The sequence below is a fragment of the Mirounga leonina genome, unplaced genomic scaffold (assembly GCF_011800145.1).
Source record: "Mirounga leonina isolate KUSES-001 unplaced genomic scaffold, KU_Mleo_1.0 Mir_53, whole genome shotgun sequence".
NCBI lineage: Eukaryota > Metazoa > Chordata > Mammalia > Carnivora > Phocidae > Mirounga > Mirounga leonina.
Window position 1 is genome coordinate 45,491,217 of NW_023270807.1, and position 17,407 is coordinate 45,508,623.

Consider the following 17,407-nt stretch of genomic DNA (forward strand, 5'->3'; position numbering starts at 1 on the left):
CTTCCTTCCTTCCTTCCTTCCTTCCTTCCTTCCTTCCTTCCTTCCTTATTTTATTTATTTGAGAGAGAGAGAGAGCACGAGCAGAGGCAGAGGGAGACACAGACTCCCCACTGAGCAGGGAGTCCGATGCTTAACCGACTGAGCCACCCAGGTGCCCCTGTTTTTTTCTATAATATAGTTTCTAAAGATTTCTTCATCCTTGGCTTGCCCCAATACTTCCTTGTATTTTTCTTCTAGGTGCATTCATTGATTCTTGTTCCTCAGGAGTCTTAAAACTTCCCACTATCTCTAGATGTTGACTGAGCAGTGTGAGGTATAATTTGTGAATTACCTCCTTTGTTCTGAATACTAGAGACTTGTTAAAATAGCCTGTACGTTTTGGTGGGGAGGATAGCCATTCTATAACTGATTATGTACAAAGTTGTTTCACACACATATAGTTTATTGCTAATGTGTTATGTGCAGTGGGCTTCTTCTAAACCAAGATGCAGGATGTTTTTTATTTATTAAGTGTATCTTGTTAGCTTTGGTTCATTGTTCAGGCCTTTGAGGTCTTTCCAGACCTTATTATTCATTATTTGGCTTTTGGGTGTTATGTGTTTTACAGATTCGACAAATATGTCTTTGGGTCTTCACTGAAAATTTAGACAGGACAGGACGAGAGTGCTGTGGCTATACTTCTAGATCTCTCTTTAGCTGGACTTTTTCCCCTCTTGCTTAATAAACCTTCTCTCTCATAGTTTTTATGGATCTGCCAGGAATTTGAGGGTGCCTTAGTTAGGCTGTTCTGGCTTGAGGTCTCTTAAAGGTTGCAATCAAGATATTGGCTAGGGCTGCAGTCAACTAAGACCTGAGTGAGCTTGGTGGATTTTCTAAGGGAGCTCATTCATACACCTGGTAAGCTGGTATTGGTTGTTGGTCTAGCTTGATTTTATTAGCACTTTGCTGTATGAGAATTTACTCAGCAATGAATAGAATTGTCCTGCTATTCTCACTACATTAGTCTTGTTCACAAAAATATTATGCAAACCTATCAAATTTCTTGCAAAACACTGTCTTTATGGAATCCCCTCATCACTTATGCTAACCAGGAATCCCTTCATAAGGAAATTTGGTATGTCTCATTCTTAGGGAAGCCATATTGTGTTCCAGTGATGACCATTAAACCTTTTTTTTTTTTTTTTATAGAGAGTGCAGGCGTGCAGTAGGGGGGTGCAGAGGGTAAGAATCTTAAGCAGGCTCCATGCTGGGCATGGAGCTGCGATCTTACCACCCTGGGGGCTCCAACTCACCACCCTGAGATCATGATCTGAGCCAAAATCAAGAGTCGGACGCTTAACTGACTGAGCCACCCAGGCACCCCATTAAACTTTTTAAGTTAAGTCACCTGCTCTAGCATTTTGCTAGTAATCAATAGTAGCAATAACAGCTGCAATCACTTATACCAAGCTTTCTCATTTAACATAAAGCAGTACTCTCCTTTATTTTGAATAAGGTATGTTCTTGTCATAATATACTCATGTGTCTCAACTCTTTAGTTTCAGTGTTACTATTGAGATAGTATTTATCTCTGAGGAAAGACTGAGGAAAGCTCCTTGAGGATTAGTTTAGGGAAGAAAGAGGAAATAAAGTTGAAACACTAGGTTAGGGCACATATACATGCATCTTTTAGCACAGAATTATGATTATATACACCTGTCAATCTGTCCTACCCACGAACTACTGAAGAACCAGAGCTGTGTATCATCTTCATTTTTATTCATTTAGTATATAAGAAGTATATCTAGTACACAGCAAGTAAGGTATTATTATTTGATAAAAATTCAGTAAAGCAGGAAAGCTTAAAAGTCATTACTTCATCCTGCAGGTGTTAGGGAATAAATGAGTTAAACTGTTCCCATTTCTGTGGTTGATGCTATCAGGTCCCTGAGTTTGGGTGGTGGCAGAAGTTAAAATTAAGAGGCAGGCTGACTATGCAAAATGCTGTGCTAGGGGGCCCATTGTTGTTAGGAAATAGGCACACGTTCTGGTCAGCATTCACCATGGCTGCAGTTTGAGGGACACATCTTGTAACGTAAGTGCTTTGGTTAATCTCTGGGACGGCCTTTCGTTTCTATCTTATTCTATAGGATAGCTGTGTCTGATGTGGCACAGCCTTTTAAGAAAACCATAACAGACTTTTGTAGTCATTTGTTTGCTCTCTTGGATGAATTCTATTTGTTAGTCACTAATAATTTTCAAAACATTACTGTTGCAGGTGGAACAGAATCCCTTGTTAGGGTTTGGCGCCGTAGCTATTGCTGTATTGTGCTCAGGATTTGCAGGTAAATCATAAATGAATCATTTTATTCTGTTAAACTTTTTAAAAAATACTAAACTCTAAATAGGGATCTAGTTTACCTTATTTCATCATAACAGTTTTATTCCCAGTGAGACTTACTCTCCTACTTAAGAGTATCGTGCCAGCTGGTTCTCCGTAACCGTACGGACGGCTGTATTTCAGTTCAGATCTCAGGCCTTACTTATACTTGCAGCCACATGAGAACATGTGTCCGTCATGCTTGCCATCCGCAGTCCAGCTAGGAGCCCAAAAGTAAATGAACAGAGGGCTCTGAAAATGGAGGAAGTTAGCAGTTAGAAAGCCTAAGTACCTCTTCCCATTTTCCTGGAAATGGCACTTTCTTCAGGCAAGTTTCTGCTGCTTTAGCGTGTAAGTTACCAGCTCAGTATCTGTTTTTCCCTGTTAACCTCAAGTTCTTCCTCTGTTTTAACAGACTAGGAATTACGGAGTAGGGAGAAAAGGGGTGGTGGGGTGGAGAGCGCCTCAGAAAAGTTAACACATAGAAGTAACAGCCAAAAAAGGAAGGGAAGAGAACCAAAGTCACTAACATCAAATAAACATGGACGTCTAGAGTCCTATGTGTAGGGATAAGAAATCCTCTACTTAATCGAGACAAGGTATGAATGTTAAGGGCAACGTGTTTTAGAAATAGTTCCAACAGAGAAGAACCTTAAAAGTTCTTTTTAATAAAGAGTATATTAGTTATAGCGTGTTTTTATTATTTATCTTTATTTGTGCTATTTCAAGAGTTAGGATTCTTCTGACTAGGAAAGTAGGCTGGAGATGGAAGTGAAGTATTGCTTGTAAAAAAAAGATGTTTGATAAGGGGAAAAAATCTAAATTTAGGAATATACTTAATGATAGCATCATGCTAAATTTTTATTCTAGGAACCTGCAAATTAGAAAACAAAAACTGAGTTACCCAAAAAATAATATGCTACTAGACTTTTAGCACCATTTTGAATAATTAAATGTTTGTGTCCAACATTCTATTTAGTTCAACCTCTCAATACACAATTTAAGAAACAGTGGGTGGTTTAATATCCCTTTATGCTTGGAGTAATTGAGCACCTAATAGTTAAGTAGTTTTCCCAGACAGAATATTAAAAAATGGGAATAGGAATAGCCATATGTTCCCATTCTCTGGCTTTTTCTAACACACATTCACCAAAAACAGTCTTGTTTTTCATTAGAATTTTTAGTTGATTAGTATTTGAATGGCAGTTTCTAAGTCTGTATAAATTCTAGTTATAATGAAAATCTTTGGTGTCCTTGTATAGATGTATTCATTTTAAGTATAAAACTTCAGCAGTGGTATGTGATTTTGGATATATATGGTGAGGAGTCATTTGCTCTATCTGAAAAAAAAAAAAAAAAAAAAAAAAAAAAAAAACTGGACCCCAAGAAAATGAATGTATACACAAAATGTATTACTTAGTGAGAGAGTTTATGGTCCTTCTGACATCATGTATGAACTTGGCTTGTGGAACCCTACTTTAAAGAAAAATGGATTCACTCAGCAAGTTCTATTTAAATTTTATTTTGGTTGTGTTACTCTGAAAAAATCTCAAGTGGTGATTATGTAGGTTATTTTGCAGAGCTGGGAGTTTTCATTACTACACAGATATTACAGGGATATGATTAAGAAAATTGACTCTAATAGTATAGTTTTCCAGCTGACCAAAGCAAGTCTATTATTGGCATTAACAGAGAGCTTCTGTGATCTAGCTTACTGCTATAATAAAGGCAGAAACTGTTCTTAACAATAATTTACGAGTCTCCTGTTAAATGTGGGTTGGAAAGTTCCCTCTTAGTTATTAATTTTATATGTTCTATAAAAAATACACGTTGGTAAGATTTTATATGCCACGTGTCACAACCAACAAAATAAATGTGTATTTGATGTAAAATGTGTTTGTTCCCTGAATCATATACTTTATCATACCTCTGTTATTGTTATTGTTCTAAATGAAAGGCATTTTAATTTTTAATACTATCTTTTATATTGGCATACCTAATTTTTTTTTCAGGAGTGTATTTTGAAAAAGTTTTAAAGAGTTCAGACACTTCCCTTTGGGTGAGAAACATTCAGATGTATCTCTCAGGGATCGTTGTGACATTAGTTGGCGTCTACTTGTCAGATGGAGCGGAAATTAATGAAAAAGGATTTTTCTATGGTTACACATACTATGTCTGGTTTGTCATTTGTAAGTATCCAGGAATTAGAAGTTCTGGGTAGTCCTTTTTTTAAAAAAGTTGTCTGTTTTAAGCCTTTATAGCATTTTGAAATTGTTCCTTTGATACTGTGAACACCAGTTTGAAAATGTAATTTTGGTGTTGTTTTTTTTTTTTTTTAAAGATTTTATTTATTTATTTGAGAGAGAGAATGAGATAGAGCATGAGAGGGGGGAGGGTCAGAGGGAGAAGCAGACTCCCTGCCGAGCAGGGAGCCTGATGCGGGACTCGATCCAGGGACTCCGGGATCATGACCTGAGCCGAAGGCAGTCGCTTAACCAACTGAGCCACCCAGGCGCCCCTGTAATTTTGGTTTTATTGACTGACTTTTGTGGCATAGCTATCCCAAAGCAGTTTTGCCTTCACAATCAAAAATATCTGATGTGTTAGCATTAAATGTGTACAATTTAGTAGTAGACCACATAGCCCTCTGGGCATGTGAAAAACAATGTTGTTTTATAGTAACTATTACTCGATTTTAGTATAAACTCTCTCAGATGGCTACTTGTAAGGAAGATAGCATTTTCCTAGGTAAATTAGTATGGCATCTCTGGGGGTGAAAATTGACTCACCATCATAGAATGTTTCATTATTTGCGTGTTAAGATTTTATTTCTTTGTGTATACAAGTTCTTGCAAGTGTTGGAGGCCTCTACACTTCCGTTGTGGTCAAGTACACAGACAACATCATGAAGGGCTTTTCTGCGGCAGCCGCCATTGTCCTTTCTACCATCGCTTCAGTGATGCTGTTTGGGTTACAGATAAGTATGTCTTCGTCTGTATTTTCAAGTTTTTAACATAGAAGAGCTTCCCACTTGTTGATTCATTTCATCTATTCTTAAATATGGCAGTTAGTCATAGTGTTTACCTAAATTCCTTGTTTTGTTAGTTTCTAGTTGTATGGGATGTGGGTCAGCAGTACTGAGGTGATTGCAGTGGTCCTAGAGCTTATGCTGGGGGGGCGCTGGTTCTACTGAAAATGAGAGGGCTACTGAGGAGCTCTTTTGTAGTCCCCAGGTTTGAGATACAAAACAACTTGAATATAGTGTCATTAGGTATGCAGGGAAATGAATACAAGGACTTTACTGTAATTGCACTGCTGAAAACAATCATTCCCTAAACAAGGCTTTCTATGATGAGGAAAGAATAGAAAAAAAATTTTTTTTAAAGATTTTATTTATTTGATAGCAAGAGAGGGAACACAGGCAGGGGGAGTGTGAGAAGGGGAAGCAGGCTTCCCGCTGAGCTGGGAGCCCGATGTGGGGCTCCATCCCAGGACCCTGGGATCATGACCTAAGCTGAAAGCAGATGCTTAACAGCTGAGCCACTCGTGCCCCAAGAACAGAAAATTTTAATTTCCCCCTGAGTTTGTACCTTCCTAACTTTTGGACTTGGGTATTAATTGGTTTTGAAGCAAAATCCAAATCTAAATTAAAGATATCTTTGTTTCATTTAATACGTAACTAATACAAATTTCAGTACCGTTCCTGGCATTCTGGCACCCTCACTATGCTAGTTCTTCTAATATATATTCCCCTAGCCCACACCCAGCATTAGGTTTATTTAAGCAGTGATGTCGACTTAACATTTCAGGGTGCTATAATAATCATTTTCTTTACTGACCAGTTATACCTCAGTCTGTTAAATATCGACATTAAGAGACCTATGTTTGATTTTAAAATTTACTCTTGGAGAGAAATGCCAAGCCTGTAATCTTAAAAAACCATTTCATAGTATGGTTTAAATCCTGCCTGTACTATTTATTAGTTGTGCAGCCTTGGGGAAGTTACTTAACCTGTGTCTTAGTTTCTTCATCTGTAAAATGGGACTGACAGGATCACCCATCTGCTAGGGTTGTTTCAGGTGAAGTGCTTAGAATAGTGCCTGGCACACAGTAAGTATTCTGTATGAGGCCAACCACTTACCATTTCAGCATCAGTATTTATAGGTCCTCTCTTAGATATATTTCTTAGCTGATTTGGGTGAACTTTCAATTGTAGTTCTGATCCTTCCTTAGCTCAACAAATCCTTATGGCTGTCCCTAAGGAATACTTGGGAACATAAAAAAATGCTTTTGGTCAGTGTTCTTACTGATGGTCAAGGAAATTAATTAGAACATCTTAGCAATCTTCCAGGTTTCTATTTAGATTTAACTTACTCCCTTTTTTTGAAGGCAAAGCTAGTCTTCTCTAGTTAGAGTGAACTAGAATCACAGCTTGATGTCATTGCTCTGTTTTTTTTTTTTTTTTTAAAGCTAATGAGATTGTGATGTACTCCCTATAGAATATAGAATACGGTTCTGTTTTAAACAGACTATACAGTTTTGACACAGATTTTGACATAAGTGATTATGTATAAAATGCCTACTTGTCAAGTTTGGACAAGCTGTAATTGCTTATGTCCTAATTTTCAGGATTAAGATTTTTAAATAAACCTAACAGAAAATGGAATTATATTCAGTAAATCACCACCTTATCTCTTACTCAGAAATCTTCACTGGTTTGAGTCATTGGTCATCTAACTTGGAATTTTGCTCAACTACCTTTTATTCTGAACTTCTACAGGTTTTTAGTACCATGGAAAAGCCACATTCCACTGCTTTTCTTTAAATTAGCATATAGGGAAGTTTGTATGCCTGTCCTGGACCACTGACAAAGACCGTACTTGTGTTCTTGAAAAGCATGTAGTCAGTCCCTTGATTGATTGTACTTTTTTTGGCAGGGGGTGGGGGGATGGTTTGAGGGATGGGGATCTAGAATTGATTCTCTCTCTAAACCTTACCATCATAAAAATAGAACACTTAAGATTTATTTTTCATATGGTCAAATGGTATAAAACCTGTAATTGAAAGATTTCAAAATTTAAAATTGATTATTGTTATAGTTTTTAAGGACACAAATACATATTAAGCTTTTTTTTCTTTTCTTTTCAGCACTCACCTTTGCTCTGGGCACTCTTCTTGTATGTGTTTCTATATATCTCTATGGATTACCCAGACAAGACACTACATCCATCCAACAGGGAGAAATAGCTTCAAAAGAGAGAGTCGGTGGTGTGTGATTTCAGCCTCAAAAGCGATTCCTACCAAGACTAAACTGCATTAAACTAGAGCCTTAAGTCAATCCCAGAAGGTAGCTTAAACAAAAAACAATGTTAACTGTGTCATAAGAATTAAGAAGAAAACTATCTGAGTGAGTTGCTACAAAGATTTAATGTGGCCTGTTTTGGGTCAACCTGTTTTGTTTTAGAATGAAAGAATTTTATTATTGTACATATAATGTATATAAAAAGTATGGGGAGGTGTGTTAAAAAAAAAAAAATCATGTGAGGATGCAATATTCAAGTAACAAGGTTTGGGACAAGGTTAAGGGTTAAAGTGCCAAAGCCATTTCTGTACAAACTGTTTTCTTGTTCAGGTACCAGGGGAGAAGGACGACCCCTCCTTGTTCTCCAATTCGTGTACAGTATTTTCATCCCAGCAGCAAAGACTTAGCTCTTTTCTTACAAAAGACAGGCAAAACCAAGATAGGCTAGTTCAGAAACAAACTGAATGTGTAACTTCTCAAACTGAATCTATTTCATAATGCAGACAATGACCTCTAGGTGGTGAATGAGTACTCCTCTAAGTGCTGTATTTGTGCCATTCATTGTCTGGATTCATGTTTCTTTGCAGTTAGATCTACTTTTCTTCAAAAAATATTTCTAATGTCACTTTTGTACTTTTTTTTATAAAGTATGTTTAAAACTACTGGGCTGTCAATTTGTGAAATTTCAGTGTTTTTAAAAAATTTTTCTATAATGTTAGTGGGAAAATTCAGCAATAAATTTATTTATATGGAATCTATGAACACTTTTTTTTTTTTTAAAGATTTTATTTATTTATTTGAGACAGAATGAGAGACAGAGAGCATGAGAGGGAGGAGGGTCAGAGGGAGAAGCAGACTCCCTGCCGAGCAGGGAGCCCGATGCGGGACTCGATCCAGGGACTCCAGGATCATGACCTGAGCCGAAGGCAGTTGCTTAACCAACTGAGCCACCCAGGCGCCCTATGAACACTTTTTGTATTGTGATTATAACCATTAAGTTAAGATAATGCAAAATGTAAAAAACCCCGAAACATTAAATTTTTCATTTTTTCTATGTTGGAATTTTAGGGTTCTCTTGGCTAGCCTTCAGCAAAAACCAGAGTTTATAAGGACTACAATCAGGGCAGTAGGGCTCTAGGTTGTAGGAGATAATGTACGATCTTTTCAGGGAGCTGCTTTTGGAAAGACTGGGCTCTAACCATCCCTGTCCCCGTGTCATTTCACTCAAGATTCAAATACTGAGGTGGCTACCACAGATCTGGGAAGGGGAACATTTTTCCAGACAAGTAGAGAAGGATATAGGACATGAAAAACATGTCCCAATTGTACATTTTTATTCCATGGCTAGTTTGTGCTAAGGAAATGATACTTCAAGTAAAAATTAGTATTCTGGAAGCTAACGCATTTAAAATTGAGACTGCGTGGACGAGTCTTCTCTAGGACTAAGAAGGTGTACCATACTTGCCAATATAAAACTATGTTCATTCAACTAGAGAAGCTTTGGTTCATGCTAATTTGCTTCTCTATTCGTAAAAGTAGATTGTCAGTAATATTCAGAAGGCTTCTAGTAGCAACATTTAGGATAAATGATAGCAGTCTGAATGGAAATACTGGCAGATGAGGATAGCCGTACTGACTGAACAGACCACATCCCACTTAACCAAATCATACAAAATACCCTTGACCAATAGGCAGGTACATGAAAGAAATGGTTTGAGAAACTCCATTTCAAATTCTGGTTTAACTAATGGACTAATTTTTATAAAAAGATCCTAGTACAATATGTGTACAAGTAATTCCTTGTTATTCCAATCTATTCAGTTCCCAAGTTCATGCAGTAAGAGTTACCTGTACAGATCAATGGAAGATAAGCATGACATTTGTTCTCTGGGAGTGGCTGTCAGCTGTATAGGCAAAAAGGTTTAATTCTGGTCTCCCTAAATTGATTCAGAACTAGCCATTATTATAAGAAAATTGAAACTGCTTTTATCAATTTTATCTGATGCAAACGAGGTAATCTCACTTATAAGAACAGTTTCTGGAAGAATGATGCAGTGAAAACCTCAAGCTGGAGCTTAAAATCTAATCTTTTATCCCCATTAGACTGCAGTGAATTTTAGAAGATTTGGGTTAGTTTTATAAAACTCTGTTTAGTAAGTACTTACTGACCAGCAGGGAACTCAAGTGATTTTTTTTTTAGATAAAGATTTAATAAGTTGAGAAATCACTTAGGCTTACTAAAACATAGATTCTGATACAGAATAACAGTTTAAATTCTAAACAAGGCATATAAGAATAGATAACTAGAATTCACTCGGTATTTAGAAAGCTATTTTAATTAGAAATTACATTCTACATACAGGTGTTATTCCAAGAAGTTTCATTCCATTGGCTAGGACAGAACGCACAGCTCTGAAAAGATGAAGTCTGGCCTATGAAATAAAACAAAGAATGATTAAATGTTCAGTTCAACAACAGGCTAACTATAAGTGAATAAAGAACATTTTTAAAAGTAATTCTAACTTTCTTCTAACTTAAAGTAGGAACAGTATCTCAGTGCCCCAGCGTTTGCTGTCGGCAAGGGAAGACAGATTCCTAGCATTCCTTATAATATGACTGTTACCCAAGAGCTGGGGAGTGGGAGTGACGGTATCATTATATCCGAAGTATAGCTCCAGATGAGGGGAACTCCTCACCTGAACACTTGATGTAGGAAGATGCGTTTCACAGTCCAGTGTTGGAAAGTCTATCAACACTGTTACAGTCCAATTCGAATTACCACCTGAGTCCGTAAGTACACTACTGTAGCCGAACCACAAGATGCTATTTTAGGAACATTTACAAGACTGCCTCAGTGACATTAATCGGAGGATGCAGAGATTACCCAGAAAACACTTAGCGTACGTACCCCAGCCACTTCGGGAGGACTGTTTCTTATAAGCAGTGTCTTGTGTGCCATAGCAGCAAGGTGACTGAAACGGGAAGAAGAAATGAAGACCAGTCGTCATTTCCTGTGGTAACACACAAGCTTGATATCTTACTCCCTCAACTTAAGGCTATCCAAGCCCAGAGCCAGTAAAGGATGTGTGCGACACTGAAGCTGAGACTTGAATTCACTGCTTTTCTGTAATAGGAAAAGTAAAACACATTCAACTAAAACTTTAGATTTGGGTCATAATACCTCAAGTTCTTAAGATTATGATTTCACTGCTTCACAAAGATAGGGGATTCCTTTCTGAAGATTAGTTTTTCTCATTTAGGCTTCTTTTAGGATGAAAGCTATAACATGACCTGGACATCCCCCCTCTGTATGGTGAGGAGGCGGGGTAAGACTAGTTATCGGCCCACCGCACACACACTGGCCACTCTTCTCTAAAGTATCTTTTCTGATTAAGTAGAGCAGCAAATAGAACAATATGCTAGAGAAATGATGCTTCTGACATTGATTTCAATGATGAACTGACATTTAATTAGACTTTCTGGCTTCTTTATTTCTCTATGACTCAGAATTTAAAGGAAAAACATTTATTTAAATCTGGGGAAGACAGGTAAAAAGGATAATCAAGAGAACAGTACCAATAAATCTGATTTCAGTAAATCATGACTAAAAGCAAATATTTCCTTTCTTAAATAGATTTATGGAAAGATACAGTTGTTGCTCTAGAAGATACTCAACTTCTATTCAGAGTTTCTGAAACAGCTACTCTGAAATTCCTATTAAACTGATTTGCCTTCCAATTCATCCTCTACTCTCTAGCTGACTGATTTTTCTGTGTCGCTGTTTAGTCTTTTTATGGACTCCACTGCCCTGAAAATAAGCTGAAATGCCTTAATACATGCAAAAAGGCCTTGACACACTCATTTTTCACCCCTCCCAGGGCCATGCTTGTAGTTCTATTAATGTAGCATGTTCTTGCTCCGCTCTGGGCTTTTTCTTCTTTTTCTGCCACCTTGCTTCTCCTGATTAATATCGACTCCTCTCCTCCGAGAAGCCCTCTTTCATCCATCAAGGCCGGGCTGAGTGCCCTAACACTGTCTCCTATGTCCACTCTATCCGAGCACGTATGTGCTGTTATGTAACTACCTGTGATGAAGCTGTTGTTTCCTATCACCAGACTGCAGTGACTGCACCTTATATCTCTGAATGAATAAATGAACATTAATTGCTGATTTGCAAAGATGAAGCAAGAATTCCTATAACTTAAGGCATCTCATTTTTTAGGCCAAGGGATTTGTTTATAGGAAAACTTTAGAAGAAACAAAGGTTCTTTGTCAGATCTGGTCTCTGATGTCTTTAATACCTGAAAACAGCAAGGTTATAAAGTACCTTAGAGTTAGAAGGTAACTGACAATGTGCCTGGGTTGAAGGTCCTGAGATGATCTACAAAGCACCTCGTCGAACCTAAAAGAAAGATGACAGGAACGGTTGGCGAGGGAAGACTGCACATATTACACTAAGCTAAGATGTTAAGATCTTGGATGTAAGGTTGACTGGACAGCATTACGAGTAGAAGGTATAGGGGTGCCTGGGTGGCTCATTCGGTTGAGCATCTGACTCTCGAGGTTTCAGCTTAGGTTGTGATCCTGGGGTCGTGAGACTGAGCCCTGCATCAGGTTCCTTGCCCAGCGTGGAGCCTGTTTAAGTTTCTCTCTCTTTCTCCCTCTGCCCCTACCGTGCTCTTGCTCTCTCTAAAAAAAAAGCGTAGAGGGGCGCCTGGGTGGCTCAGTCGTTAAGCGTCTGCCTTCGGCTCAGGTCATGACCCCAGGGTCCTGGGATCGAGCTCCACATCGGGCTCCCTGCTTGGGGGGAAGCCTGCTTCTCCCTCTCCCACTTCCCCTGCTTGTGTTCCCTCTCTCGCTGTCTCTCTGTCAAATAAATAAATAAAACCTTAAAAAAAAAAAAAAAAAAGAGTAGAATATGAAAAAAGACCTTGTGTGCATTTTAAGGTAAAGGCACATTTTTCTTTCTTACAAATTCCTTGATGGCAGGTACTCTCTAAATCATTTTGATATACCTTAGGCCTAGCCCGGAACAAGGACTCAGGCTGTTAAACTGAATGTAAAAAGCCTATAGCCATGTTTAGGACCATAATCTAGAAACTAGCAAACAGAGTCTACCTTCAATACCAAGAAAACCAGGTTGGCTTATTTTTTCTGACAAATTAGTCAAATGTGAGAAAACGGACTCCTCTGATCCCAGGAAAGAGCCACTGACCACTGTGTGGCAATCGGAGAAAACTGCCTTAACTACCCACATCCTTTCCAGAGACTACTATCTCCTGTCAGGTCCGGCTTCGCCACCAATGCTTGTGAGAGCTCAAAGGTGTGGTCCCTTGCCCAGTGTCAGGGCATCAAGGAGATGTCGGAGACTGTGAATGGAAACCATGAGGCAGAGGAAGGACTTAACGGTTTCACGGAAGCTGCACACAGACAGCGGTTCTCCTTCACTTACCAAAGAGGGTGAGGAGAAGATCTTTTCCAAAACGAAAAGTTGATGCTTTTACCAGGTTTCCATTCTCAGACCAAGACCCAGAGGACGTCAGGCATCTGTACTGATGCAGCAGTGATATTTTTAAGTCCCAAGGACTGACCTTAACTGTGTCCTCTTTTGTCCGCCTTCAAAGGGCAGGTAATCCCTTTCTGGCCAGACCTTCGGGAAAGTGCTGTCTGGTGGCAGGAGCCAGCTGCTGGCTTGTTCACTCCAGTGGTCAGCAAACCATCAACAGTCATTTCACTACGCAGGTGCAGACTCAATACGACTAGAAAACCATACCTGAGAAGATGCTGGAGAATGGAAATAGACTGTGGATCTTGTAAGCAAGCAGTGTTGAAATCATTTAGATAACCACATCCAAAAGTCTCTTCCAAACTGTTATCAAAAGTTTAAAAACAACAAGGGATTAAACAAGTCATCCAACGACACATAATTGCAAGTTTGTCACAACGCCTCAATTTTTCCCAACTCTGTTTCTTCCTCTGAAAAGGGGAGTATATTCTTTGGCAGCGTTATTCTGAGTCCTGAATAAGGTAATGTACATAAAAGCACTTCTTACAGAGATGCTCAATAAACATTTGAAAAACCAAACCTAACAGGTGGCCCACTGTCCTTCTAACTGGTTTTGGATATGAGATACTGGAGAAGCCTAGCAAACAGGACCTTTGGTCTTCAGAGCACACCAGCCCCGCCCACGCTGGGAAGGAGAGAGGGGCTCGGCGTTTCCAGCAGACGCCCCTCACCTGTGGAGGCGGGCATGCGTGTACTGCAGGAAGACTCCTGTGTCCCCACGACTCTGGAAAACACGATCCCAGCTGAACTGATAGTCAGATAAGAGTAAACCTTTGAAGTCCTAGAATGACAAGAGTACGTTTTTAGCACCGGGGTTTGTTCTAGTACCAAACAAAAGGGTCTCACAGGCGGCAGTCTTAACAGACCTGAATAATGAGTGCGGCGAGCCCGACCCTCTCTGCAGTCTGCTGTGGGTTCTCCAGTTCTTTGGTAGCTGGAACAGACAAAGGCAGCTATCTTTAACTTACATGAAACCGTACAGAATCAGCGATTCTGATAACATCTGCCAAAAATGTATGCTGCCAGTAAGAAGAACAAACAGGTTCACAGTGGGCAATTTACTTTCCTAATTTGGGCTAATTTACCTTGGATAAAGACACTCCCTTGCCTACATTAAAAGGAAAGAAACACAAATTCACCTTTCTCATAAATATCCCTTATGAGACATTAGCTTAAAACTGGTACTTACTTTTCCAAGGTTAAACAAAGCCATGAGTACTTGTGACCTGTTTCCTATAACGTAACATGGGAATTTCACATAACCACTCCAAGAGTGGAATGACAACGCTGAAGCTGTCCATGAAAAGAGGCCTAGGGTCGTATCAATTCAGATTATTGAACTGAATGACACCAAGCAGCAAGTCTAAAACCTCTGGCACCTCTAATTAGTGCGAGCTATTTTTGACAAGGTTAGTGAAAATGAAGAGAGAGATGGTCAAAATCAATCGCGCTGCACAGAAGTCCCGCAAAACATCCAAGTGGCACATAAGTTATGACTGTAACAACAGTAAAGTGAATTCACTCTTAATAGAAGCCATGTTCTGTAGCATCCTCGACCGAATCTCATTTAGAACATCTTCCAGAAAAGTTACATTTCCTCTTCGAGTCTTCATTCCCTGCACCACTCCAAAGGGCACGTGCTGGCACCTGAAATGGAAGAGAAAAGAACAGATGATCAAAGCATACGATAATACCCTTTCACAGAGTAGTCTGAACTTCAACTCTCTTAGAGGGACTTTTCAAAATTAATCAACTGAAATAGGATGTGATTTGTTATATGCCACAAGAGATGTTAAACACACAGCTTCATTTTACAGAGATAATCACTACGATGTGATTAAATTACTAGTTGCCTTTGTGGAAAAAAAAGGAGGGATTAAGAATTTTGGAAATCAAGCCACTGAGAGCAGATGTCTAATAAAGACACATTTGTTAAATGTTTGTAAGTTAGAAATGAGTATCACCAGGACATAAGTCAATGTAAAAAACAAACCTGCTTCTACACTGATACCTTGAAATATATAAGTGAAATCTGAATGACGACCTTTAACAACTTGGTATATTTTGGGACTTGGCTGACCTAACAAATCCTTAATGATCTTTAACAGACAGTTACGAACCACGTAGACATTACCTTTCTGCCCAGTCATATCCCATGATCTGCAGCATTTGGAACACCTGCTGAAAATGCTTTTTTTGCCCTTTATCTGTCTTGGGAAAAAAAAATGTATTTAAAATAACAATGATAAGTTAACCTACAAAAATAGGTGGGGCATAAATCAAAATATTTGAGTTTTGACACACTAGAGTCATTGTCAACTGATGTATTTTAAATAAGTACACAAAGAAGATGCCAGTAGAAGGTCTAAGCTGAGTGAGAAGAAAGTAAAAGCTGCAGCACTCCACTGAGTCAAGAGGAAATAGGAACTTTAATCTCCTGAGTATTCTATTTAAATTCTTTCTCCTTCAGCTATCATGACCTTTATCTCCAAGGACAAAGCTCAGCTCTAATAAGATATTTAATGGCAACTTCTTTTCTGAGGGGAAAGGGAAGTTGCACATGGAGAGGAAGGAAAGGGGAGAGACCAGAATAACCCTTAGCAATAAAAGGGACAAACTACTGATGCACACCACAGCTTGGGTGGATCTCAAAAGGCATTCATTATGCTGAGTGAAAAAAGCCAATCTCAAAAGATTACCTACTGTGATTCCATTTATATAACATTTTCAAAGTGACAACACTGTCGTGATGGAGAACAGAGCAATGGTTGCCAGGGGTTAGGGTAGGGGGTAAAGGGTAATTATTAAGTGGTTGCCAAAAGGGAGTTTGTTTCATGATGGAACAGCTGTCTATTCTGAATGTTGTGATGGTTATGTGATCTACATGTGATACAATTTCACAAGCCCCCTCCAACATATCTAGGCCCACACACAAGTAAATGTAAAAATTGGTGGAATTTCTTTTTTTAGAAGATTTTATTTATTTTAGTGAGGGAGAGAGAGAGAGAGTGTGTGTATGTGCAAGCGGGAGGAGGGGCAGAGGGAGAGAAAGTGGGAGAGAAGCGGCGGAGCCTGGTGCGGGGCTCAATCTCAGGACCTTGAGATCATGACCTGAGTGGGAATCAAGAGTCAGATGCTTAACTGACTGAGCCACCCAAGTGCCCCCAAATTGGTGGAATTTAACTAAGGTCTTTACCAATGTCAGTTTCCTAGTATAGACAAAGTACTATGGTTATGTAAGATATTATCTTTGGAGAAGGTTGAGTGAAGGGTCCATGGAAACTCTGTACTATTTTAAAACTTGTGAGTCTTAAATATTTAAAATAAAGTTATTTTTTAAAAAGTGCATTATGGTAACCTGTACATACTCATTTTACATAACCATTTTCCCGATTTGGGTAATTTTTTAAAAATTATGATGCAATGTGAATGTTTTCACTTTTCAGTTTTGTTTTTCTTTTAACATAGTGGTTTCCACCTTAAACTTAAAACCGAATTCCTTTTATATTTTGACAAAATTAGTTTTCCATAGTTTTTCAACATGGTATATAATTTCTATCTTTGTGGTTCTCATCAGGTAGAGATCGTAACCTTTTTTTTTATTGTGATTACTTACCACATAAATCATTGTATCAAAATTATACTTGTCCATTCGATCTATAGCAGCTGCAAGATCTCTGAAAAAAAAAAAAAAAAAGGCCATAGATTAAGAGTTACTAAGCAGATCTGGGTAAAAATTTGTTTTACCTATTTAAGAGTAATGAGGCTTTTCTAATTAAGAAGTCCTATTATACCCACTACCCATGATTCTATTATCCCAACACCATACTTTGATATGAAGTAATAGTAATAAAAATAGCTTTGGGAAAAGCAATAATAATAAAAGTACTGTGGAAGATTTAAAAAAACAAAATAAACTCTGGGAAAAGTAGTAGTAACTAACTAAAATAGCTCTAGGCAAAGTGTCTGTAGGTAAATGCTTAATGATTTGTTAATTAAGCCTCTACTGGGAAGAATCACCTAAGTGTCACTTTTCTGCAGTATACTTTCTTTTTTTTCTTAAAGAACATATTCAAAACACAGGCGATGTGGCAGCTACACTGGTATCTTTTAGCTACTCTTTCTTTTTTTTTTTTTTAAGATTTTATTTATTTATTTGACAGAGAGAGACACAGTGAGA

General features: G+C 38.4%; 2 protein-coding genes across 5 annotated transcripts in view; one reads left to right on the top strand and one right to left on the bottom strand.

The window, feature by feature from the left end:
* The first annotated feature begins 128 nt into the window (after positions 1-128).
* On the top strand, positions 129-8,415 carry SLC35A1 (solute carrier family 35 member A1). The gene is made up of 5 exons (XM_034991327.1): positions 129-313; positions 2,258-2,324; positions 4,372-4,548; positions 5,206-5,340; positions 7,508-8,415. The coding sequence occupies exons 1-5, from the start codon at positions 293-295 to the stop codon at positions 7,633-7,635; spliced, it is 528 nt and encodes a 175-aa protein (XP_034847218.1). The 5' UTR covers positions 129-292; the 3' UTR covers positions 7,636-8,415.
* Positions 8,416-9,857: 1,442 nt separating this feature from the next.
* Positions 9,858-17,407, bottom strand: part of RARS2 (arginyl-tRNA synthetase 2, mitochondrial) — a 59,380-nt gene continuing 51,830 nt past the window's right edge. For all 4 annotated transcript variants that reach the window (XM_034991334.1, XM_034991332.1, XM_034991335.1 and 1 more), the window contains 9 exons: positions 16,844-16,904; positions 15,362-15,438; positions 14,750-14,874; positions 14,094-14,161; positions 13,899-14,008; positions 13,435-13,530; positions 11,989-12,063; positions 10,570-10,633; positions 9,858-10,093 (listed from right to left, as the gene is read on the bottom strand). In XM_034991334.1, coding sequence (XP_034847225.1) covers positions 10,007-10,093; positions 10,570-10,633; positions 11,989-12,063; positions 13,435-13,530; positions 13,899-14,008; positions 14,094-14,161; positions 14,750-14,874; positions 15,362-15,438; positions 16,844-16,904 — 763 coding nt within the window. In that variant the 3' untranslated portion in view covers positions 9,858-10,006. The remainder of the gene's footprint in view (positions 10,094-10,569; positions 10,634-11,988; positions 12,064-13,434; positions 13,531-13,898; positions 14,009-14,093; positions 14,162-14,749; positions 14,875-15,361; positions 15,439-16,843; positions 16,905-17,407) is intronic.

What these genes read in the sequence shown, in the direction of transcription:
- SLC35A1 (XM_034991327.1), top strand. Translation starts at nt 293, where the DNA reads ATGTTGACTGAGCAGTGTGAG. An exon ending in CTATGTCTGGTTTGTCATTT is followed by an intron (nt 4,549 to 5,205) that starts GTAAGTATCCAG and finishes TGTGTATACAAG; the next exon opens with TTCTTGCAAGTGTTGGAGGC. An exon ending in GCTGTTTGGGTTACAGATAA is followed by an intron (nt 5,341 to 7,507) that starts GTATGTCTTCGT and finishes TTTTCTTTTCAG; the next exon opens with CACTCACCTTTGCTCTGGGC.